This window comes from Gekko japonicus, unplaced genomic scaffold (genome assembly GCF_001447785.1).
Source record: "Gekko japonicus isolate JY-2015 unplaced genomic scaffold, Gekko_japonicus_V1.1 scaffold2048, whole genome shotgun sequence".
In the NCBI taxonomy this organism is placed as follows: domain Eukaryota; kingdom Metazoa; phylum Chordata; class Lepidosauria; order Squamata; family Gekkonidae; genus Gekko; species Gekko japonicus.
In genome coordinates, this window is record NW_015160895.1 from 185,135 (window position 1) to 210,236 (window position 25,102).

The following is a 25,102-nucleotide window of genomic DNA, read 5'->3' on the forward strand; positions in this document are numbered from 1 at the left end:
TACATTGATAGGGTCCAAACTAGCAGTAACTGACCAGGAGAGAGATCTTGGAGTCATGGTAGATAACTTACTGAAGATGTCAACTCAGTGTGTGACTGCAAGAAAAAAGGCAAATGCTATGCTGGGGATTATTAGGAAAGGGATTGAAAACAAATCAGCCAGTATAACAAATCAATGGTGCGGCCTCATTTGGCATACTGTATGCAGTTCTGGTCACTGCACCGCAAAAAAATATTATAGCATTGGAAAAGGTGCAGAAAAGGGGCAACTGAAATGATTAAGGGAACACCTTCCCTATGAAGAAAAGTTAAAGAGGTTAGGGCTCTTTAGCTTGGAAAAACAATGATTGAGGGGTGACATGATAGAGGTTTACAAAATTATGCATGGGATAGAGAAGGTAGAGAAAGAAGTATTTTTCTCCCTTTCTCGCAATACAAAAACTTATGGGCACTCAATGAAATTAATGAGCTGTAGGCTTAGAACAGATCAAAGGAAGTACTTTTTCACCCCAAAAGTAATTAACCTGTGGAATTCACTGCCACAGGAAATGGTGGCAGCTACAAGCGTAGACAGCTTCAAAAGGGGATTGGATAAACATATGGAACAGATGTCCATCAGTGGCTATTAACCACTAGGTATAGATGGAACCCTATGTCTGGGGCAGTAATGCTCTGTATTCTTGGTGCTTGGGGGGTAATGGTGGGAGGGTTTCTGGAGTTCTGGCCCTGCTGGTGGACCTCCTGATGGCACCTGGGTTTTGGCCCCTGTGTGACACAGAGTGTTGGACTGGATGGGCCATTGCTCTGACACAACATGGCTTCTCTTATGTTATTATGTTCTTAACATATTCCTTCCTAACAGTACAATACTATACAACTAGCTCTTCTCACATGTGCATTCTCAGATAATGTGATGTTCTGCTCCCCCCACCCCCCCGATGCGTCATTGCTCCACTTGGCAGGCAATTGTTCAAATAGATAGGTATATCAATCACAAATCTTATATAACAGTCATAAACACACTGTTTAAAAAAACCTTACCCTACAGTGTTTGCTTAAATAGTCTTTAGGAATGTTAATGGCTGCCGAACTGTTTAGATCAGCAGTATTTTCATACATGCACAGTTTTGCAAAAAGCCTGCTGCAAACTTGTTCAACAGGCATTTGGGTTGGTCAGTGGTGAACCAAAAGACCCAGGGCTCTTCTCCCATCAGAGCATCACAATGGAACACCGTATATTCGTAGGATTGCCAGCTTTGGGTTGGGAAATGCTTGAAGATTTGGGGGGTGGTGCCTGAAGAGCACAGGGTTTGGGGAGGGAAGGGTCCTCAGTGGGGTACAATGCTATATAGCCCACATTCCAAAGTGGCTATTTTCTCTTGGTGAGCTGATCTTTGTCACCTGGACATCAGTTGTAATTCCAGGCAATCTCTAGCTACCACCTGGAGGCTGGCAACCCGACTTCACCGGGGGACCACATTCACTGAGAAATTCACAGCATCCCTAACAAAAATGGCAATCGGTGTATATCCACTGGATCAATGAAATTAACCTCGTTTCCTCTCTGGAGTATCTCTGATTTTTGAACCCTTTTAAAAAAAATGACAGTTTTTCTCATTTTACATTTCCAAATTCATAATTTTTAAAAAAATGGTATTTGCGATATCATTTCTCAAATCAGACTCAGACGGCAATCCTTTGTGTGCTTACTCAGAAGTAAGGCTGACTGCCTCTATTTGGATTGGCTCCCTAACAAGCATGCACAGGAATAAAGTGTAAATAATAAAAATTTAAGTGGAATGAAATAGCGGCAAGCTTGGCGAATAAACTGAAGTGGCGCTTCTGGAGGGGCAAATTCTGCCCCTATGTTAAATGGGACAGGATCCCGAGTAAGGAACACACACTGGAAGTGACCCACTGTTTTACCAATCGTGCCAAAACAGGGCTTCAAATGTGTGCCTGAGCGTCCTAAAGCCCCGGGCTATTTGGGGTGGTCAGGACCAAGGTTCCCTCTAAGCTGTGGAATCTTGTGAGCAAAAATTCTACTCTTTGAGCTACTGGCATGAAATCTGTGAGCGAGCGATTTGGCTACTGCATAAATTAGTTGGCTCTAGAGTCATCCTTCCTGAGCGAAGACAAAAATCTGTGAGCTGGAGGCTGAAAAACTGTGAGCTAGCTCACACTAACTCAGCTTAGAGGGAACACTGGTCAGGACACGTCTTCCCTGAACCTAGAAGAATCTCTTTCCCCAAAGGACTCGCCTGGCTGTATCCTCTCTGTGCGGTTAAAGGGCAGGAGATGAGATCCGAATGAATGGCCGTGCCTAATCTTCTCGCCACACGCAGCTGTGGAGCAGCCCAGGGCTTGGGAGGGATGACATTTACGGCTGGCATTGTTTGCACTGGATTTAAGTGTCAGCAGCACAGCGGAGGTGTGGCTTGGCGGGGGCATCCTGGCTCGCCGGAGATCTCAGAATGGCTCGGTCGAGAAAGATGCTCGCGCGCCCCTCCCCTTCTGCTATCCTGCTCGCGCCTGACTCCTCCCTCCTGCAGCTCGGAATAGTGCAGACCGAACTCGAGAGCTTCTAATCCACCCCCCCCCCCCTCCCAAAGTTCTTCCCGAGGCGGCAGGCCGGGACGTCTGCTTTCTTTCTTTCTTTCCACCACGGCATGATTTCTAACATCTGCTGGGAGCCTTTTTCTACTCCGTGAGCCAAACTTGAGCATCTTGGGAGGATTTAAAGGACCAGGAGAACCCAACAGAACAAGAAAAAGGAGAAACTACTTTGCTGGATCTCCCCCCCCCCCCCGGTACATATCTCAGTCTTTCTTTTAGCCATGTGTTCTTTTTTCAAGGAAGAGTTTTGCTAGCTGTACTTGAATGCATCCTAAGCAAGTATTCAGGAAGAAGGGCGTGGAGAATCTGTATAGCCCAAGAATTAATGTGGTCAAGAAGACCAAAATTCCAACGTGGAGCTAACAATTTTGCATCCTCGTATAGGAACCCACAGAGTGGGTGAAAAGGCAAAGCAGGATCTGTTCACCCGCCCCGCTCCCTCGAAGGACAATGTCGGTGACTCTTAGCAATGTGTCATTAAATGGGACGAGCCATTCGATACAGACACAAGGGATTCTCGATCTGCCCAAAGGACAAAAGCCTTTGAGCATCTTTCTTTTCTGTTTGACTTTCATTCTAACGTTCACAGCCCTGCTGGGCGGCATCTATTCGCTGGTGTCTCTGCTGAGGCTGCAGAATAAAAGTACCATCTCGATGATTGTGGCTTCGCTCACAGTAGATGATCTGATCAGTGTGGTGCCGGTGACCATCTTCATGCTCAAGCAGTGGTTGAACGAGATGCTGCCCCACGCCTTGTGCACAACTTCAGCTCTGCTGTACTTATTCCAAGGTTTTTCGAGCAATCTCATGGGGTCTCTTGTAGTTTCGTATAACTTCTACAGCCTCCACAGAATGGGAACGAGCCACGCAGCCACCAAAAGGCCAGTGAGCATGATCTGGGCCATTCTCACTGTCTGGATTGTCAGTTTGCTGATTTGTATTTTGCCTCTGTTTGGCTGGGGTGCCTATTCCCCCACCTCCTGGGGATGCCTTACGGACTGCACCAGTTCGTACGTCCTGTTTCTTTTTGCCATTTACTCGCTGTGTTTCTGTCTCCTCACTGTCCTCTCTATCCCGCTGATTTATCAGCTGTTGTGTTCAGATGATCAACAGCATCTCTACAATGATTATCATCAGATCGTCCGAGGTTATTTCTCACCTGGGTCGCCTCCAGTTGGTAGTCATGAACTGTCCCTTTCGCCAGAAGACCCAGTGAATAGACTCTCAAAGCATTGCCAAGTGGCTTGTCGAAACTCTGACCCGTTGACTAGAAAAAGTCCTACTGACATCTGTGGAGTGGATCACTACGGCACGCACAGTGTGCCATACACCAGCCGAAGTTTCATTGTGGAATTTGCTCAGAAGCGCTTTTCGCTGATTCTGGCTCTGATAAAAGTCATTCTTTGGCTCCCAATGATGGTAATACCAAACCAAGTTTATTTCTATATCTGTAATGATTTGGTTAAAGTAATGAATATGGGCCATTAAACTCAAAGCAAATAAGTGTAACTTTAAACCTTGCACTTGCCTTTTAAACACTGGTTGTCCGGAGTGAGGGTGGGGATGATATACTCTTGTTTGCTCTGTAGCTTGTGCATAATGTGAGATCATCAACTCTGCTATTAGATGTTAAATGGACACGCTGCTGATGACTGATTGCATGCCTTGTTCTAATGTCAGTCAAATGTGTGTGTTCAGTACACTGGCAAATCCAGCGATCAGGCACTCTTAATTATCTGAGCTCACCATGTTTTCAAGACCCTGTATTCATGTGGAATTAGTTAGGCTGTTAATTGCACATTCTCTGTTGCCAGACTATGAATGAACAGATGTGCACTACATATGTTTTCATGGGAACTGAAACAGTCAAACAAAACCAGGTCTCTGGATAATTGCTCTGTGACTCTGTTTTTTGTGCTACCATAAAAAAAATTCTACAAGTACCCATTACTGACGTATTCAAAGAATGGAACTAGGTGGAAAGCTGGACCAAGGGGGTCTTTTCTGAGCCAGCTGAAAGGCACTAGTGTGACTGTGAGATTATTCAAAGGGACTTCTAAAGAGTGCTTTTCCTCTCACAGTTGTCAGGCACACCCATTGGCAGTGAGGCGCCTGGGGCTATAAAACTGAGGCATTTCACTGAAGGAGCGCGTTTGTTTATGATTTTGTCAGTACAGAGCTTTATTGGGAACGCCCCTTGATGCATACATTGGTGCAGTTACGGTCGACGTTGTGTGAGATGTTGGGGCATAGACATTTCCTGGAATCTCATTCAATAGCATATAGTGCAGGAAAAGAGCAAGAGTCCAGTGGCATCTTAAAGACTAACAAAATTTGTGGCAGTTATTCTTTAAGGTGCTACTGGACTCTTGCTCTTTTCTACTGCTACAGACTAACAGAGCTACCCACTGTGATCTATCTCCGTAGCACAGGAGAATCCCAATTATGCCGGGGGGGGGGGCTCTCATTCTCTTGAAGACCCTTTCTTCCCTCTGTCATCCTCATATTGTTGACCTGTAGGCTAAGATCTTGGGGGGTTAAGACTTTCCTCTTCTTCCTTTTTGCTTATCAAACTCTGTTGAGTGCCACATACATTGGTAGCACCGTATCAATCATTGTCAGCGTCCTTGGACTGTGTTTGCATCTCCCAGGATTACCTCAACTGGACTTTTATTAATAGCTCAGGGTGAAAGAGACTTCCCTGTTAGAGCTGTGGTATCAATATTTATCATTTCACTTGAAGCAACTGGCGTTCTGAGAAACACAGATGGGAGTTGTATTAGAACATTTGCTTTCCGGCATCTGTCAAGATTCAAAGCCTCCAAGCTCCAGAGGAGCAGGAATGTTAGTCAGTAGCTTTGCAAAGACCTTAGGGACTCACATGACTTTCCATGGTATTTCTCTTTGCTCTCAACCGTCTACTGTTGTGAATGTTGATGTGTGGTTCCAAGCCACTGCTTGTTTTGACATGTATTCTTTCTGATTTTAATACAATCATATTTTTATGGAAACTCTCTTACAGTGGTAGGTAGGATGCCAATGACAGTAAAACAAAAGCCAAGGCGATACTTAGACCATCATGGCCTGGGAAGGTAGAGAATGTTGCAGATTTTTTTTAAATTAAGAATTGAGATTTTAACAAAACAAGCAAGAATAAACGTGTGGTCTGAAGCCAAAAGGTTTATAGGTACACATGATGCAGCAGCAACTTTGCTAAAGTTAAGTGGGTTTTGATCTGGTTAGTGCCTGGATGGGAAGCCTATGAATGCTTTCTTGAGATCTAGGAAAGACTAGAAGATATATAAAGGGTAATGGGGATATGGAACTTGCTGAATATCAGAGTGTTAACCATCTGTGTATGCTGTACAGAGGGAAAGTGGAAGTTGTTTTGTAATAAAACAGCCCATAATAACATAATACCGGCACATAAGAGAAGCCATGCTGGATCAGACCAATGGTCTCTCAAGTCCAGCATGCCATAGGGAAGCCCACAAGCAGGGTCCACTGACAACAGCCCTCTCCTACTGACTGCTGTCATACCTGTCAAACTAAAGCATTTGCCTCTGATCATTATTCAAGACCTCAAATTCAGAAACACGTTCATTAATAAATTCCACTATTTCACTTTGAAGTTTTAAAAACTTAAATATAAGAACATTTTGCACTTTATATTTTAGGCGTACATCCAGGACATACTGAAAAAAATAGTGCATGCAACAACAGTGTTTGCAAATATTCATATCATCCAGAAATGTTCAGCTGAGAGCTGTTATTTCCTTCTGTTTCTTCCTGAGAATGTCTGCAGAGGAGAGGCTGTGCCTCAGTGGTAGAGTATCTGCTTTGCATGTGGAAGGCCCTGAATTCAATCTTGAGCCTCTCCAGCTAAACAGATTGAGTAGTAGGTGACTAGAAAGACCTCCACCTGGAGAGTGGCTGCCATTTGCAGTAAATAATATTAACCTCGATAGACTGATGTTCTGATTTTGTATAATTCATGAGTCCCTACAGGATGTGTGAAACAACCCTTCTAGCCAGGATGTCAGAAACAGAATAGGCATTCTACTTAGACACCAATAGGCTTATAGCCTAGAAACATTCAGAACCAGTGGGAAGCATCGGGGTCTCCCTCAATACCACATTTTTTAAAACAAGCTTGCAGAGTTATGTAGTCTAGTAATTAGTGTCTCGTGCATGTTGTTTGGGCTCCATTTGGATAATATTCACGGTTATTTTTGAAGAACATCGGAAAACAAATTTCATCAACTCCATCTGCTAAAGTTGGCTGCCACCATGCTGCAATAACAGCAAAAAGCTCTGCAGAGTTATTCCGGTATTCTGGTATTCAGCTGAATCCTGTTGGCTTAGACCGGCATAAGTCTGCACAGAACTGCATTGTAAGTCACGCAGGGTACCATCAAGCCAGGGGACTTATGCATTTCAGCCCCTAAGTGATTTCAACAGATGAGTTCAGTAGGAGCTTACCTCTTTCCCAGTGAAATAAACGACACTTCTTAAAGCTTAACTTGAGCCTTTGTTTTTACAAGGACAGCATTCAGAGTGTAGCAAAACCATGGTAGCTGCAGAAGGCTTTCAGGTTGTCCCCTTCCAGCAAGATATGTTCCTCCCAGAATATATTTGGTGGTGGAAAGTGCCATCAAGTCACAGCTGATTTATGGTGACCCCCCCATAGGGTTTTCAAGGCAAGAAATGTTCAGAGGTGGCTTGCCACTGCCTGCCTTTGCGTCATGATCCTAGTATCCCTTGGAGGTCTCCCATCCAAATACTAGCCAGGGCTGACCCTGCTTAGCTTCTGAGATCTGACGAGATTGGGCTAGCCTGGGCTATCCAGGTCAGGGCAGAGTGTATTTAATGACTTTAAACTTCTCTGTCTTTCAGATACAAATGGTTGTTCAACATACAGTGGCATTTCAAAGCTTTTCCTTTGAGATATTCAGTTTCCTGCTAACTTTACTTGCTGCCACGGTCACCCCAGTGTTTGTTTTGTCAGAACACTGGAGCCACCTGCCTTGTGGCTGTATCATTAACTGCAGGAGGAATGTCTACACGGTCTCCTCACAAGAAGGCAAGCGTAAGTATGGAAGAATGGTGGGAAAGGGATAGTACTATTATTCTGCCTGTCAGGGAAACCACATGCTCTTCCTCAGCAGATTGTGCAGCATATTGCCAAGCTAAACATGTCTTGCGGTGTGCTGTTTATTTTAGTCAACACTGGTCCACATGGTATTTTTGTCCTAGTTTCTCCTCTTATACAAGCTCTGCAATGTGTAAATCGAGGAATGAGTGAATTTCACCCACAGCAACTTCCCTGGCCTCTCAGACTCATTCTGGAGCTGCAGTGGTCTCAAATGCTGAAATCAAATTCCCTAGACCCACCAACAACTGATCCATCACACCAAAGGCATCATCCCCAAGTATGATGGACTTCCTGTGTTCCTGGCAGACTGGAACTACAAGGGTGGAAGTTAGAGTTCCCAGGTCCCACTCAGGAAATATCTGAGGACTTTGGGAGTGGAGCCAGGAGCACTTCCAGGCCCATCCCCCATATCCAGAAGGTTCCCGTGATTCCATGGTAGGAGCTTGTGCTTCTAACACTGTGGTTGTTCTCAATTCATTCTCCACCCAAGCCACGCATGCTGGTACCATTCAGGGTTGCTGGGTGAGGCTGACAAGCTGTCAGAGGACTTTCCAGGACCCTCTGGGAGAGGGAAGGGAAGAAGCTCAATTGAACTCTGAAGGGAGTTCTGGTCATCACATTTAAAAGGACCTTTAAAATGCCTTGCCTCCATTGGAAATAATGGAGGAAAGGGGCACCTTCTTTTGGGGCTCATAGAATCAGATCCCAATCTTTTTGAAACTTGGGGGCTTTTTGAGGAGAGGCACCAGATGCTATGCTGAAAATTTGGTGCCTCTACCTCAAAAAAGAGGGGCCCCCAGTGCCCCAGTTACCCACAGATCAATTCTCCACTATACCCTATGGGGACCAGTTTCCATAGGGTATAATGAAGTGCCCAGGAGACATTTCCCCCCTCCCTCCCTCAATTTCTGATAATCCTGAAGGGGGAGAGAGCCTCCAAATCAAGGGATCCCTTGCTCCCAACTGAGGACTGGCAACCCTAGTGGAAGTGCTTGCCAGGTCACAATGCTTAGCGGGTTGTTATGTTCATCTTAGTCACATGTAAGGCTCCATTCAGAGGCCAAGAAAGAAAGATTACCCTCTGAGGACCATGAACAGAGAACTCACAGAGGAGGAACAGAAGAAAAGGGAAGTAACATGTGAATTGGTGCTCCGATGTGTCCTCTGAAGGAATAGGTTCTTCCCCCCAAGAGGTTGGAGGAGACATATGTGCTTTGCCCCACCCGCATTTTATCCTCAGGACAGTCCTGTGAAGTAGAAACAAAAAAGAGCCTTGTGACTTCTTCGACCAAGAAGTCGATTGTAGCATATTGTGCCACAATAAATCTGTTAATCTTCAAGGTGTGACAGCATCTCTTAGATATGCCACCGGTGTAAAAATAGGTTATCCTGGGAGACAGTGGCATGGTTCCTATACCTTTGCTCTAGGTACACCTCTCTCTAGATGCTGTGGAGGTGGTCTTCTGCTGCAGGTTACCTTCCTCTCCCACTAGGTGCTGTGTGGAAAAGCACTGGTCTTGTGCATGCAGAAGTGGCCAGTGCTATGGGAACCTGGTGGGGGACAGCCTCCTCAATGCCCATAGGAAAGCGCACTCAGGGCAAAGGTAGAGGATCCAAGCCAGTGAATGGCCCCTGATCACACAGAGAGTTTCATGGCCAAGCAGGTATCTGAAGGTGGGCTTCCTCAGTTCCAGTCTGACACCCGACTGCCTCTCTCTCAAGACAGGGACATTTATTTATTTATTTATTTATTTATTTATTTATTTATAGCATTTTGATGCTGCTTCTCCCCTATCCTCCATGAGGGTCCACAAGCCAGTGAATGTAAAAGCATTAAAACATTTAAACAATTAAAATACAGGGTAAAAGGTAATTCAGTTAAAAACGCAATTCAATTAAACTCTACCCAGCAAATAACTGGCAGAATTTTTCACAGCTGAAGTGTGTTGACTAGGCAGTGCTGCTAGACAGAGGGCTCTGCTTCTCGGTATTTATGACTAGAGTGGGTTTCCATTTCCCTGCTTCTCTACAACCCAGCTCTACATGAATGACTCTGGGTCACCCACTAACTTCAGTGGGGTTTATCCCTTCATGAATAGCTTACAGCCTTAGGCTTTGAGAAAAAGTATTAGGGGTCAGAACTTTTTGTGTGTGTTTAGACTCAGGTTCTCATTTTTACCAAGCATCAGCTGGTCTCGGTGGTTGTTCCTTCTGATTCATATACCAGAGCAAAATGGGCCCAGGGCTGTCAGAGAAAGGTCTTTCCTTCTGGATCTTTTAGAACCACAACATATTTTGTGTGTCAAGGACTGAGTTGTTTCAGATACCACATGGCTCTGGCTCTAATTCAATATTTACACGGTGAAATATGTGGCAGATGGTAAAGAAACAATTACACAATAATTTAAACTTGAAGTTACTTTTGTTATGTTGATGCTAAAGGCTGTTCTACTCCCCCCCCCCAACAGAATGTTTACTGAGCTCATGATTCCATGCAGAATTTAATAAATAACTTAGGCATAGAGTGTCGTGTGGTCTGCATTGATGCTACATTGGGAAAGTGGCATGGTGTTGCTATAAAAATGTGATTTTTCTTCTGCAGATTTGTTGGAAATTATAGGATAGTAATTCTATCTTTCTGGACCACTGTATTTATTCCAAGAAGCTAACAGTTTGAGCCAGAGATTTGTACATGCATGGGTTGTTCCTGTGTTACCATGTGCTGCTCACACTTAGCCACTCAACTAGTGTCTAGAGTTGTCAGCTGCCAGGGTGCCAGGCAATTTCTTGGACTGGATGAGGAGCTGGGATCTAGGTTACCATTTCATCTTCCCTTTGATGAGCAAGGAGGGATCCCCATGGTGGACAATACCAAAGCTTACACAACCAACCATCTGTTCAGGAATACTTGCACAGTTGCCAGTCCTAAGCTAGAGATACCACATGCAGCCTGAGATAAAAACCCTGCAACCTCCCCTGGCTCAGTAATAGAGCATGCAAAAGGTCCTAAGTTCAATCCCTGTCATCTCCAGTTAAAAGGATCAGGTAATAGGTGATGTGAAAGACCCCTACCTGAACCACTGGAGAGCTGTTGCCAGCCAGACTAGAGAATACTGACTTTGAGGGACCAGCAGTCTGATTCAGTATAAGGCAGCTTCATGTATTCAGCCATATAAGATACTCCTTTCTGTGATTTTAATTCCTGTGCCAAAACATTCTTCCATGTGTTCATTTCCTTTCCAGGATCAAGGCACAAAGGCAAAATAAAAACGAGACTGAATTAAAACTCAATTGACCTTAGCATCTGTCACACTTAAAGTCACCTGCTGCTGCAAGATGCAAAACCCAGTCAACATAATGATCATAATTTGTATACCTAAGGTTGGATACAACCCATTTTTCTACTGGTGAAGAAAGGGAAGGCCAATAAAAAGGCTTTGATGACCTGCATGGACAAAAGCCATTTGGGCCAGGAGACTGGAATAAGGAGGAAAATTGGGCATGATTGTGTGAAAAAGCTGGTTGGATCCCGTCCAGAGTCTGGGACCCAAGGCTAGTATGGTGGAAAGTTGAGGCAGGGATCTGGGAATCTCATCTTAGCTGTGTACCCAGTACGTGGCCTTGGGTGGCACCCACTCTCTCAGCTTCAGCCCCCACCCATATGGGGATTTCCCCATGCTGCATTCAATGCAAACTCCTTGTCCTTATCTTTCAAGCTCCCCCCAATCTTGCTCACCTGCTTTTTCTGTTTTTCCTCAAATAGCTCTGTGTGTGACATTGCTTCTTCAAGTCTACCACTTTGAACTGCCAAGAGGTTTTCCATGCACTTAAGCAGATCTCCCTTGTTTCCCCTTGTGCCTGGAATTCCCCCTGATGACCCCTAAATGGCCTTCCTTCTCTTTTCTTTAAAATTCTTCATCAAAAACCCATCCTTTCTCGGAAGGCATTGGCCTCAGTTCCCAACCTAAACTGCCTAACTCTGTGCAATTGCATTTGTCCACATTCATCTTTCACTACCCTTGAACTCATTTCCCTTCTCTCTGTCCCTGAAATCTCAGATTATGAAGAAGGTAAACAAAGTTATTACTTTCAGCTTCCTTGAATAGAATTTTGGTTAACTTCAAAGGTGATATTGACTGTATGCATGATGTTTTGCCTTCTCCCTGACAATACATGAGCATCTGTAATTGCAGGAACAGTCTCATATATATATACCACAAGAGCTAATATACATAGTGGTGTTCAATAAATAAGCCCAATACAATTTCAGTGTTTATTCTACCACAGTACATAGCTCTGGCCATTGAACAGGCAGATGGGCCACATCCTGCAGCAACCCAGCTATGAACAGCTCCAGTACATTGGACAACAGTAGATCATGAGGCAGAATAGATGATTGGCTTTGGACATAGAGACCTGGCTTGGATCCAGTTAAAAAAAAATCTCTATTGATGGAAGGATTTCCATTAGTGGAGCATGACTTCTGCAGTGCAGCCTTCCTGAAACAGCCCAAAGTGCCCCTTAAGATGATGCTTCTGGAGGGCAGGGGACTCTGTCGAATAACATGTGGGTTCCCTTCCTCCTTGCACACACAGGATTGATGTGATCCATCTCATTGTTATAGCAACCAACCTGGCCTCAGCACTGAGGATCAGAGCAGATCTTTCTGTCTCGTGGGTGGCTGGAGAGATGGATATGTTTTGCAGAGGCTGCACAAAGGAACCTTCCAGCAAGATGCACCACTGTGCTTCTCCAAAGGCATGAACTTATGAAGCTGCCCTATACTGAATCAGAACATTTGTCCATCAAGGTCAATATTGTCTACTCAGATTGGCAGCAGCTCACCAGGGTTTCAAGCAGAAGTCTTTCGCATCACCTACTGCCAGATCCTTTAACTCAGGGGTTCTTAACCTGGAGTCCATGGACCTTTAAGGGATCCATTGATGGGCTTCAGTGGGTCCATGAATCAGGCATAAAAAAACTATTTTTTCTCTGATTTCCTTCCTGTTACTTTATTTATTAAATTTGATTTACACACACACACACACACACACACACACGTATATATATATACACACACACACACTACCCATTCCCTGTAAACAGGGCTCAGGGCAGTGAATAACAATAGATAAAATGACATATCATTTCAGTTAAGCATTAAAATTACAATAAGATTTCAGTCAGATTAAATCAGATGGTGATTTAGATTTCCAGTTATGCTACTGCCCTATGGGATGTGGGTGAGTGCCAGCCACATGGACACCATCGCTGTCCTCAGCTGAACTCCTGGAGGAAGATCTCTGCCTTACATGCCCTGTGGAACTGCATCAAGTCCCACAGGGCACAGATGTTACCCGGCAGGGAGTTCCACCAGGTTGAGGACAGCCGGATATCTCTCAGGCTGGAGACCACAATTAAGTTGTTATCCACAGAGCATAATGCCCTTTGAGGGACATACCAGGGATACACTTTGAAAATTATCTATGTGAAAACATTCTTTATTATGTTTCACTCCAAACAAATGTAGGAGGGCATGGGATACTACTGTACATTTTCAGATAACAATAATCATCTCCTCGCTATTTCTTTTTTTTCTGGAGTGGGGGTCCATAGCTTTCATCAGATTGTCAAAGGGGTCTGTGATTCCCGAAAGAACCATTGTTTTAATTGGAGATGCTGGGAATTGAACCTGGGACAGATCCTTCCATCCAGAGAAAGGGTTAGCCAGGTGCAGAAGAGAAGGAACCAGATGACAAAGAGCCTCCTCTCTCTGAAGCTGAAGCCAACAGAAAGCAGGCCCTCGAGGCAAGGTGCCTAGAGACTGCCATCTCATGGCCCTAAAGGGAGTTCAGTGGGTGAGGCCTGGCACAGTATAAAATGAATTATTCCAACAGACTCAAAAAGGTGTCATGAACTGAAAAGCATTTAAAATTGGCATGAAACAGTGAATCTTTTAGAACTGGGTTTGGAACACACACAAAACTCAGTTTCAAGACTGAGGCTTCAGCTTCCGAGTGAAAGTTAGGAATAAAAATACAGCAAGAATATATGCATTGCTTTGAAAAATCAGTATACTTTGGCTGTCCTGATGTGAACCTTTCCTCCATACCAGTCCAGACATGTAGTCGCTGAGCTTGCACTTGTGTAGCTGAGCTTCTTGGTGTGCTTACAAATTACACAAGCAAAATCCACCCCCTGAAGAGAGCCAACAATGATCAATGCTTCAGGAACCCAAACTATGTGGACAGAAGCAGCTACCTATTTTTACATATATCTTGACTGATAGGGGCTAGTGCTTAATAGTTTCCATTTCACAATTTCATTTTTCTGACATTGATGCTACAAAGACAAGTTCTAACCTGGCTCTTATGTCTCTTATCATGAAAAGGTCAAAGAAGTTTGTTTGCACTGTGAACATTGCAGGGTTTCATGCGTTATGTTCTCTAGAAAACAGAAGTTAAAAATAAGACACCTGGAAAATCTCAGTGGTGTCCGTGCAAAACTATCACTGGATTCCTAGCCTTCCATTTTGGTAAAGAAGGGTGAATATGGACACCCTTTTCAGTTGTTCAGAGAAGAGATTATGAATGTTCAAAGAATGGAAATGGGGTCATGGCAACAAGCTGTGCCCTGAAGTGATGAGCATTAATGGGAGTGCCATATAGAGCCTACACAGGTAGAGATGAACGTGCCTAGGTCTTTCTTCACACAGTCTAGGACCTGTATTTTCAGAGGCCCCATATGGCTCAGTCTTCACAACTGGGAGCCCTCTTTCTTTAGGGTTGCTGATCACACAGAGAGAGCCCTTCATGAACACATCTACAGGTATGGATCCTGTATTGGTATTTCAGTAAATGTGCATCTGTTAAGGCTGGAAGTGCTGCTCAGATCACTCTCTCCCTACTCACATTAATGATTCTTCTTTAGAAATGTTGAAAAGTCCTGGACAGTTATCCTGAAATGTTGTGGGAGTGGTTTGAACACACATCAGGTGCATTCTAGTGCACTTGTTTTTGGAACAAAGAGTGCATGTTCAAACCACTCCATCCTCACTTTAAAATGTCTGTTTGTCTTTACCCTTAAAGCATATATCTGCCTCATCTCAACCAAATGTTGTTTGATCTTTTGGAACTTTGCTGCTCTGTGCTGTGATAATGTGCATTGTGCTTGCTCAGTTTTTTGCTTTTTTTTTGTTTTAATGCCAATGCTTGTAATTTGCATTCTTTTAAGATTCTGACTTTGTTTAATGCAATCATGTCTTTTACTTCTTTAGCCAAAAGAAGAGGCTTTGAGTTCAATCTGTCATTTCAGCAAGGTTATGGAATCTATAGGATATCCCATGACAACTATCATAGCGATGACGGCAACTCTATATCATATCACAGCTTGCTGAACTATGATTGTGAGAATACGAAAGGAACTCAAAAGGATAACAGCAAAATTGAGTTCAGCACCATTTCCCTGGAGGACAGCTCCATGCTTAAAGACTCTGCAAGGTGCAAAAAAACAGTCGGTACCGACACAAAACAAGACCTTTGCAAGGATAAGATTACAGACCTCCTGCTTTCTGACAAAATGGGAACACACAAAAGAGAAGAGGTCAGGAATATGGAGAAGGGTCCTTTTTTTGAAGGTCAGGAAAGAAGGCTTTCTCACGAGGAAGGTCGAAAACCAGAACTCTCTGACTGGGAGTGGTGCAGGAGTAAATCTGAAAGGACCCCTCGACAGGTAGTATTTTTTGTTTGTTTAATTTTGCAGTATTCTAAAATCTACTGCAGTAGTAATGAATATCTCAAAGTCCTGCTGCTTTGCTTCCACCTTACGTCTATGTCTTCCCAGTAACATCTTGAAACAGTACAATTTTTTCCTGATACTTAAATTGATATGAAATGTCAGAACCATCTAATAGGTAGTTTAAATGGGTTAAAGGAAATGTATTCCTATTTATTTCACTGGCAATCAGTAATGTCCGTTTACTCTGTGTTACCTGTATTGTATGTCTAGAAATAAGTTTGCTCACCAGCCTTATCTAGCGGTTAAGAGTAAGGTGAGAGAGCCTCCTCTCTATCACCAACAGTATTCTTGAAATGACTGCAATTAGTCCCAGAACCTCAGAGGAAAATTGTCATATGACTTGGGGAATGACCATTAATAAGAACATAAGAAGAGCCCTACTGGATCAGACCAGTGTTGCATCAAGTCCAGCATCCTAACTCACACAGTGGCCAACCAGTTCCTCAGGATGTCCAATAACAGGACATAGAGGCTGAGGTCTTCCCTGATGATGCCTCCTGGCACTGGAATACAGAGGCTGACTGCTTCTGAACGTGGACATTTCCTTCAGTCACCATAGCTAGTAGCCACAGATAGCCACTTATTCCTGAGCATGAGCTTCCTGGGCTCCATTTCTTTTTATTATGGGACCTACAGGGAAGAAGAGGTGTTCATCTATAGTTGCTGCGGTTCCTTGATAGTCAAATTGGCCAGTTGTTCTAAAGAGAGAACGAACTTCTCCTTCTTCATACTACAGGACAATTTACTTGCTGGTTGGGAAGCATTGTATTTGAACATGCATGGTACCATTGGGGTCTCTTTTTTGCAGCTAAGGTTCCATCGCTATCTATACCTTATCTGGTACCAAGTAATATCATCTTGCTTTCCCATTTTCTAACTGATATTTCCTTGTCAGTGGGTTCATCTTTCTAATGTGTTCAAGGACTTATTAGTACTTAATAGGTTTCATGCAATCTATTTATATCCTTTCCTGTTTTAAGAAAGCTGCAAACACCAGCTTCCAGCATTTGTTTCTCAGCTGAAAATGTTGAAATGGTCTAATGCTACCCAATAATTTGGATGCTGAATAAGCTCAGTTTGCTTAATTAGACAATAATACTTTTGTTTACAGTGCCCCTTTATTTGTTTCACAAGATGACACTATGAGCAATTATGTTCTGGCTGGCTACAAGGCATTTGTCTTATCGCTTTAGAGCTTTATACCTCCTGGTACTCTCTTTAAGGTAGAGAGGAGATAATCTTTCAGCTCACTGGCTGAAGGGGAAGTACTGATACAGATCTAGCAGTAATTTTCCACTAATGGAAGGCATTTCTGTCAGTGGAATGGGAATTTCCTGCTTCCTCACTCCTGCTGCATTGACTGATGAAACCCAATTCAATTTCTCATTTCCATGAAGCCCAAACAAAAGGAGGGCTTCTCTAAAGGTATATCTCAGATTAGTGGTGAAGTAGATCCCAGACACAATAGAGGAGAACTCAATAGACTAGCTAGCTAACTGAATGTGCCTGTCCATAAGAGGATCACACTACCCCTTAGTGGGCTGACTCACAGCTTGTGAGTCTTCCTTTGCATCAGGTGCTTGGGAATTAATGGAGATTCTTTTTTATGTTATTGTCCTTTAATTGTGTGCTTCTATTAGTATATTTCTTGTTTTGAATGGTTTTTAAATTATTTCTAAATGGTTGCAAAACTGCCTTGCAGAAATTTGCTGTTGAATGTCAGTCTATACAGATTGTAACCCAATAAATACATAAAATTATCTACTAAGTAGAAGACAGTGCAGTCATAAGTAGAGGTACACTTCTGTAAACCCATTTTCTTCAATGGATTTAGAAGGTATAATTTGGTTTAGGATTGTACTGGAAATGGTGTTGTTTCCACAGCCACGTGGATGCCACTTTTCCATGATGTGATCTCATGCAGCTAGAGTGTAAAGGATGCATCCATGTGAGCTTAGCAGATCATGCATGTCCTTATGGCATGATCTACCTCAACCAAATGTGCAGTTCCGAACTGTGTGGGATTCTTTTGCAGAAATATTATTTCCACAGTGAAAAGTAATTGTGAATGCACACATGGGCATGTATTTTTGTGAAGAATCCATTCAGCTGTCTTGAGCTGAGGAAAGGTGGGGTATAAATATTTCAATAATTAAACAAACCTGTTTATTTCCACTGAGATTCAGATACAAATGGTAATATGGGAAATCTCTCTTTTTAAAAAAGGATGGTTAGTATAGAAAGGTCATATCACAAGAAGAGGAGACTCACTGGAAAAGACAAGCATACTAGGAAAAGTTGAAGGCAGGAGGAAGAGAGGATGTCCCAATATGAGATGGATTGACTCAATAAAGGAAGCTCAGTTTGCAAGATCTGAGCAAGGCTGTTAAACAATAGGATGGTTTGGAGGTCATTAATTCATAGGGTCACCATAAATCAGAAGTGACTTGAGGCCATATGAGACACACATAGAAAGGACATGTGAAGCTGCCTCATCTGGAGCCATCACTCTGGCTGGCAGGAGCTCTCCAGGGTCTGAGGCAGTGAAAGGTCTTTCTAAACTATAGTGTTGTTTGTTCAGTCACACAGTAGAGTCTGACTCTTCACAACCCCATGGACCACATCATGCCGGGCCCTCCTGTCTTCCAGCATCCTCCAGAGTTTGCTCAATTTCATGTTCACTGCATCAGGAACACAGTCCTACCATCTCATCCTTTGCCGTCCCCGTCTTCTTTGACCGTCAATCTTTCCCAGCATCAGGGTCTTCTCCAGGGAGTGCTCCCTTCTCATTTGGTGGCCAAAGTATTTGCGCTTCAGTTTCATTATCTGGCCTTCCAGGGAACAGTCAGGGTTGATTTCTTTTAGGATTGACTGATTTGATCTTCTTGCAGTCCAAGGGACTCTCAAGAGTCTTCTCCAGCACCATAATTCAAAAGCATCTATTCTTCAGTGCTCAGCCTTCCTTATGGTTCGACTCTCACAGCCATACATACTACTGGGAATAGCATCACTTTGACTGTATGGACTTTTGTTGGCAGGGTGATGTCTCTACTTTTTATTATGCTGTCTAGGTTTGCTATAGCTTTCCTCCCAAGGAGCAGGCATCTTTTAATTTCATGGCTGCTGTCACTGTCTGCAGTGATCTTGGATCCCAGGAATGTGAATTCTGTCACTGCTTCCATGACTTCCCCTTCTATTTGCCAAGGAGTGATGGGGCCGGATGCCATGATCTTACTTTTTTTATGTTGAGTTTCAAGCCAACTTTTGCACTCTCTTCATTCACCCTTAGCAAGAGGCTCTTTCACTTTCTGCCATTAGAGTGGTATCATCTGCATATCTGAGGTAGTTGATGTTTTTCCCCAGGAATCTTAGTTCCGGCTTGTGATTCATGCAGGCCAGCATTTCACATGATGTACTCTGCATATAAATTGAATAAGCAGGGTGACAATATACATCCTTGTTGTAGCCCTTTTCCCATTCTGAACCAATCAGTTGTTCCATGTCCGGTTCTGTTACTTCTTGACCCTTATACAGGTTTCTCAGGAGACATGTGAGGTGGTCTGGTACTCCCATCTCTTTAAGGACCTGCCATCCCATTTAACTTCACATTCCAGGATGTCTGGCTCGAGGTCAGTGATTATACCGTCGTGGTTGTCAAGGACATCGAGGTCTTTCTTGTATAGTTCTTCTGTGTATTCTTGCCATCTTTTCCTAATCTCTTCTGCTTCTGTTAGGTCCCTACCGTTTTTGTCCTTTATCATGGCCAGCTTTGCATGGAACGCTCCCTTGATTTCTCCAATTTTCTTGAAGAGATCTCTAGTCCTTCCCATTCTATTGTTTTCTTCTATTACTTTGCACTGTTCATTCAGGAAGGCCTCCTTATCTCTCCTTGCTGTTCTCTGGAAATCTGCGTTCAGTTGGGTAAATCTTTCCTTTTCGCCTTTGCCTTTCGCTTTCCTTCTTTCCTCTGCTATTTGTAAAGCCTCATCAGAAAGCCATTTTGCTTTCTTGCATTTCTTTTTCTTTGGTATGGTGGTGATTGCTGCCTCCTGTACGATGTCACGAACCTCTGTCCATAGTTCTTCAGGCACTCTATCTATCAAATCCAGACCCTTGAATCTATTCTTCACCTCTACTGTATATTCATCAGGGATGCGATCTAGGTCAAACCTGAATGGCCTCGTGGTTTTCCCGATTTTCTTCAGTTTAAGTCTGAATTTTGCAATGAGTAGCTCATGATCTGAGCCACAGTCAGCTCCAGGTCTTGTTTTTACTGACTGGATAGAGCTTCTCCATCTTTGACTGCAAATTATATAGTCAATCTGATTTCGGTGTTGCCCATCTGGTGATGTCCATGTGTAGAGTCGTCTCTTAGGTTGTTGGAAAAGGGTGTTCGCTATGACCAGTGTGTTCTCTTGACAAAACTCTGTTAACCTTTGCCCTGCTTCATTTTGCTTTCCAAGGCCAAACTTGTCTGTTATTCCGGTTACCTTTTGACTTCTTTCTTTAGCATTCCAGTCCCCTATGATGATGAGGACATCTTTTTTTGGTATTAGTTCTCAACCAATCTAATTTATTGCAGCAGGAGCCAGTAAAACAGTACAATTCTGGGTGTTAGTTCTAGGAGGTGTTGTAGGTCTTCATAGAATTGATCCACTTCAACCTCTTCTATGTCTGTGGTTGGATTACTTGGATTACTGTGATGTTGAATGGTTTGCCTTGGACTGAGATCATTCTGCCGTTTTTGAGATTGTATCCCATTACTGCCTTTTTCTCTCTCTTGTTGACTATAAATGCCACACCATTTTTTTCTACAGGATTCTTGGCCACAGTAGTAGATACAATGGTCTTCTGAGTTATATTCACCCATTCCCATCCACTTTAGTTCATGATTCCCAAGATGTCAATATTCACTCTTGCCATCTCATTTTTGACCACGTCTAGCTTACCTTGATTCTTATATTCCAAGTTCCTATGCAGTATTGTTCTTTGCAGCATCAGACTTTCCTTTCACCATCAGACACATCCACAACTGAGCGTCCTTTCAGCTTTGGCCCAGCTGCTTCACTCTTTCTGGGGTTACTTGTACTTACCCTCTGCTCTTCCCCACTAGCATATTGGACACCTTCCGACCTGAGGGGCTCATCTTCCAGCGTCATATCTTTTAGCCTTTTGATACTGTCCATGGGGTTTTCTTGGCAAAAATACTGGAGTGGGTTGCCATTTCCTTCTCCAGGGGATCACGCTTTGTCTGAGTTCTCTGCTGTGGCCTGTCTGTCCTGGGTGGCCCTCCACGGCATAGCCCGCAGCCTCATCGAATCACACAAGCCCCCTTGCCACATCAAGACGGCAATCCATGAGAGGGTAACTGTAATACTTGATGTCTTTTCACTGGAGTTTCCAACAATTGAACTTGGGACCTTCTACACACAAAACATGTTTGCTTGGATCCTGTGGATTGCTAACATAAGCAATTTCAGTCAGTGGCCTGGGACTTCATTACTCCCCCACCCCACTGCAGCCCAAAATGTTGGTGAGTGATGATCTTGGAGAGGGCATGGAACCGTCCTTCCCCCGGAACAGTGTGTCAGCGGTCTGCAGCAGGAGGAAAGAATTGGCAAAAAATCTTACCCTTTCCTTTTATAATAATACCCTCCCACATTCCATTAGCAGGAATTTTCCTATCTGATGAACACAGTGAGTCTATTGATACTTTGCTGCAAAAAATTAATGATTAAAACCTGACCGAATGCATTCTGAGAATAGCAGTTGGACTCACCAGCTACATTTGCAAAAAAAAAAAAAAAATGTTCCAAAGCGAACACCTGTTGTTTTTGAATCCGTCCTCTGCAGAAATATTGTTTGTGTTCCCCTTTCCATATGTTAAGCTGTGAAAGGACATGCGGGGGGGGGGGCATTAAAAAGCAGGGAAGCTGGCTATGTGTGTTATTTTTGCCTCACCCATGGTAACGGAGCCTATTCTGTTTTCTCACTAAAATCTCGCATTACGCACACACACATACACACACTCATTGACAGGTCAGCTAGTTATACCAGGGCACTGATGAATAGTTTCTTCCAAACAGTCATTTCCATCCAGACTTCCTCAACCTAATTTCCTAGTTTCTTCCCACGGTTTATGCCACCTCCAGTGGCATCTCCTGCACTCTGGCTCAAAATGCTTCTACCTGGTAGCTGAATGGGGTGCAGCTGCCTTCACTACCACATCCCTTCTCCTCCTCCGTTAGTCAGATGAACTTATATACCTCTTCAATGATTCTGCGGTTTTCTAAGGAGAAAGCAGAGATTGAAAACTTTTTCTCTTTCCTGTGTAGGTATTGTCCTGGAGCTTGAACAAATCACCCGCAGCAGTTCTAGGGTTCCCAAAACCACCTTAGCAAATGCCCAGAGATGTGTGGGGGAGCAGTGCCTGGAGATGGTAGAGTTCGGGGAGGATGTGGTTTTGCTCGCAGATGATGCTCTCGGCTGCCTCTCCATAGAGTTTACCACAGAGACTAATGGAAATTCCTAGAGCATCATTATGTGGAATACATTTTTTTTTATCCTACTACTTAGTCCCTTGGGGCTAGGAAAATGGGAATGAAGATGGATAAAAGACCTAATCAGTCCATGTATGCTGATCACAACCTGGTTTAGTTTAAGGATGCCCAGTTTATTTTAAATATTTGTAGCCCACCTCTCAACCAAGAAGAAGAAAAAATGGTTCAGGTGGCTACTGATATATTAACATGATTTTAAAATGTATTTTTTAAAATGTTATTCAGTTTTGAACTAGAGACAGGAGAGATGTTTGGTGTTGCCATTTGGTGCACAATCTAAAGCTGCTAGAGTTAGGTTTGCCAGCTTTTCAACTTATCCCTCTAACTGCCCTTTTAATATCAATTTGATAAGCAAGAGTATGATTTCTTCTGCCCTTTTACAATTATTTTCCATAAATGTCTTAAGGTTGGCTGCTACCATATTCTCCAGAGTCAATTGATCTCTGTAATCTGGAGACCATTTGTAATTCGGGGGGAACTCTGGGCCCCACCTGGAGGTATGAAACCCTACTTCTATTGCACTCTTCCCTTATGTATCTGTCACATCCTTGGCTCTTTGGCATACAGAGAGGCACTGTTACACATGATAGTTCGATGATGTGCAAATAGCTCTTAGCTCTCGACAGATCTTCTTTATTAGTGAAGTTCTGTCAGTAGTGGGAAAAAGTGGTTGGTGGAAAAAAGTGTTTCTTATCTCATTTTTATCCTGAATCTTGTGTGGACTAGGACTTAGAAGTTAATAAGGAATATAATGCGGTATTGTGATTGTTTAACATGGTCCCTGCCCAAAGAGTTTTATCATTTTCTTTAATGGGCAGCGCTAGCCTTTATGCAGCTCTAAGGGCTACCACTTAAAACCTACAGTACTATTGAAAACCCATTCTTAAATTAAATCCAGTAGATGTTCTTATGAGTTCTATTTTTTAACAGCTTTCAGCATATAATTGCTTCTCTAAAGTAGTGCTGAGACACTTTTACCCCTTCATTTTGCATTTTCCAAGTTTGCTAATGCCTCCCATTTTAAAAAACAAACAAACCCACATTTTGGAATATTAACAGTGCAATTCAAAGCAGAGTTATGACCTTTAAAGTCTATTGAGGTCAATAGGAAGGCTGTACCTCTGTTTAGGACTGCACTGGGAAGATACAGAGAGAACACAAGGGGGGGAATAGAAGGAAATTATGTGTGTTGTTTTTCAAGTTATTTAATTAGTGGATGATTTGATTCTTCATTTTATTCAGTCTGAACCTCAAGATACAGATCGGTTGTGATGCTCCTGATTTTTATCCTAATTGCTTAGGACAGGATTGAGTGACTAATTAGTTCGTTTCCATCTCATATAAAAATGGCTTTAAACCAGTGAGTCAGCTTCCTACACTTCAACAGGTTTGCGGCAATTAAGGAAGATAATGATAATTAACATTTATATAGCTCATTACAAGTGTTCATAATCTCAAGTGTACAACCTTATCACTGTAATCCATACAACGGCCAAGTATCTAATTTGCAAAGTGACTTAGATCCACTTTACTATGAAAAGGGCTGAAGTGAAGTAGCTTTCTTGTTCATGAATGAGAGATTATTTGAATCAGGGACTTCAGAATTACAACTGATCTCCAGATGGAGGGTGGACTCTGTGCCCTTGTAACTCTGAGGTTACTCCCCAAGCTCCATCATCCAAGTCTCCAGGAACCTCCCAACGCAGTTGGCAACCCAACTGCATTAACTCACTTCTTGAAGTGAATATGCAAATATATGCAGTGGGCACCACCGTTTTAGTGGAAGCATGTTTCAACAACAGTAGCATGGAATCCGACTTTATCCGAAATCTTTATTCACGTCTTGAGCATTTAGGGAAATGTTGTGGTGCCAAGTGTCCAGGGTAAATTCAAAATAAGTCTAACTTTTCACATATGTCTGTTTCCCCATGTAGTGTCAAATCTTTGTTGAGCAATGACCTTGCTAAAAAGAACATATTGTGAAGGCACAGGCAGATAATATCATTAAAAATGTCCAACTTAACAAAACGTAACAAGAAAATTCATTGCAACTAAAACACATTCAGATTGCCCCAATTATCTACCACTATTAACCAGGCGGGTTGTCTTTTGGCCCTGGTGGGGAAAACATAGCAGTAGAGGTGATTTCATTTGGGGAAGTAAAGGTAAAGGTAAAGGTTCCCTTGCTCGAAAGCCAGTTGAGTCCGACTCTAGGGTTGCGGTGCTCATCTCCGTTTCAAAGCCGAAGAGCCAGCGCTGTCCAAAGACGTTTCCAAGGTCATGTGGCCGGCATGACTAAACACCAAGGCGCACGGAATGCTGTTACCTTCCCACCGAAGTGGTACCTATTTATCTACTTGCAATTTCTTGCTTTCGAACTGCTAGGTTGGCAGGAGCTGGAACTAGAGATGAGAGCTCACTCCGTCATGCGGCACACTCGGGTCTCAAACTGCTGAACTACTGACCTTCCACAGCCTGCAGTTCAGCATCTTAACCACTTGAGCCACCGCTCAAAAGGTCAACTCTCCTCAAATGGCACTGCCAAAAGGCAATAGAACAAACTGAAGCAGATTTCAGATCTGTCATTATCACGGATCACTCATGTCTACTCTGTCTCTCCTGCTCTCCCTGCTTCCCATACATTAAAATGGCATGGTAGATGCTGCCAGTGCCAGGGAAGGAGGCACAGTAGCAGCTTGATTAACAGTGCCTCCCAGTCTTCTACCTCTTGCAGCCACACATATCACCACTCACTATTTCCCTCACACACCTCTCACTTCCTGTTCTCCTGTTACCTTTACTATCCCTGCCCGGAGCAAAACAGGCAGTGCTCCTTCTTTTCATGTTCACTCAGGTGCCCTTACAGGCAGTGCAGCAACCTGTGCATGCCCAGTTATTGCATGAGAAGCATGAAAAGACGTGATGGTTCAGGCAGCCACTGCCACCAGCCTCCACACAAAACAACCCTGTAGCCT

At 43.3% G+C, this 25,102-nt stretch overlaps 1 protein-coding gene across 1 annotated transcript in view; it reads left to right on the forward strand.

The window, feature by feature from the left end:
- Nucleotides 1–3,065: 3,065 nt before the first annotated feature.
- Nucleotides 3,066–25,102, forward strand: part of GPR149 (G protein-coupled receptor 149) — a 54,275-nt gene continuing 32,238 nt past the window's right edge. The window contains exons 1-3 of the mRNA XM_015423732.1: nucleotides 3,066–4,034; nucleotides 7,512–7,704; nucleotides 15,047–15,501. Of these exons, the coding sequence (XP_015279218.1) occupies nucleotides 3,066–4,034; nucleotides 7,512–7,704; nucleotides 15,047–15,501 (1,617 nt within the window). The remainder of the gene's footprint in view (nucleotides 4,035–7,511; nucleotides 7,705–15,046; nucleotides 15,502–25,102) is intronic.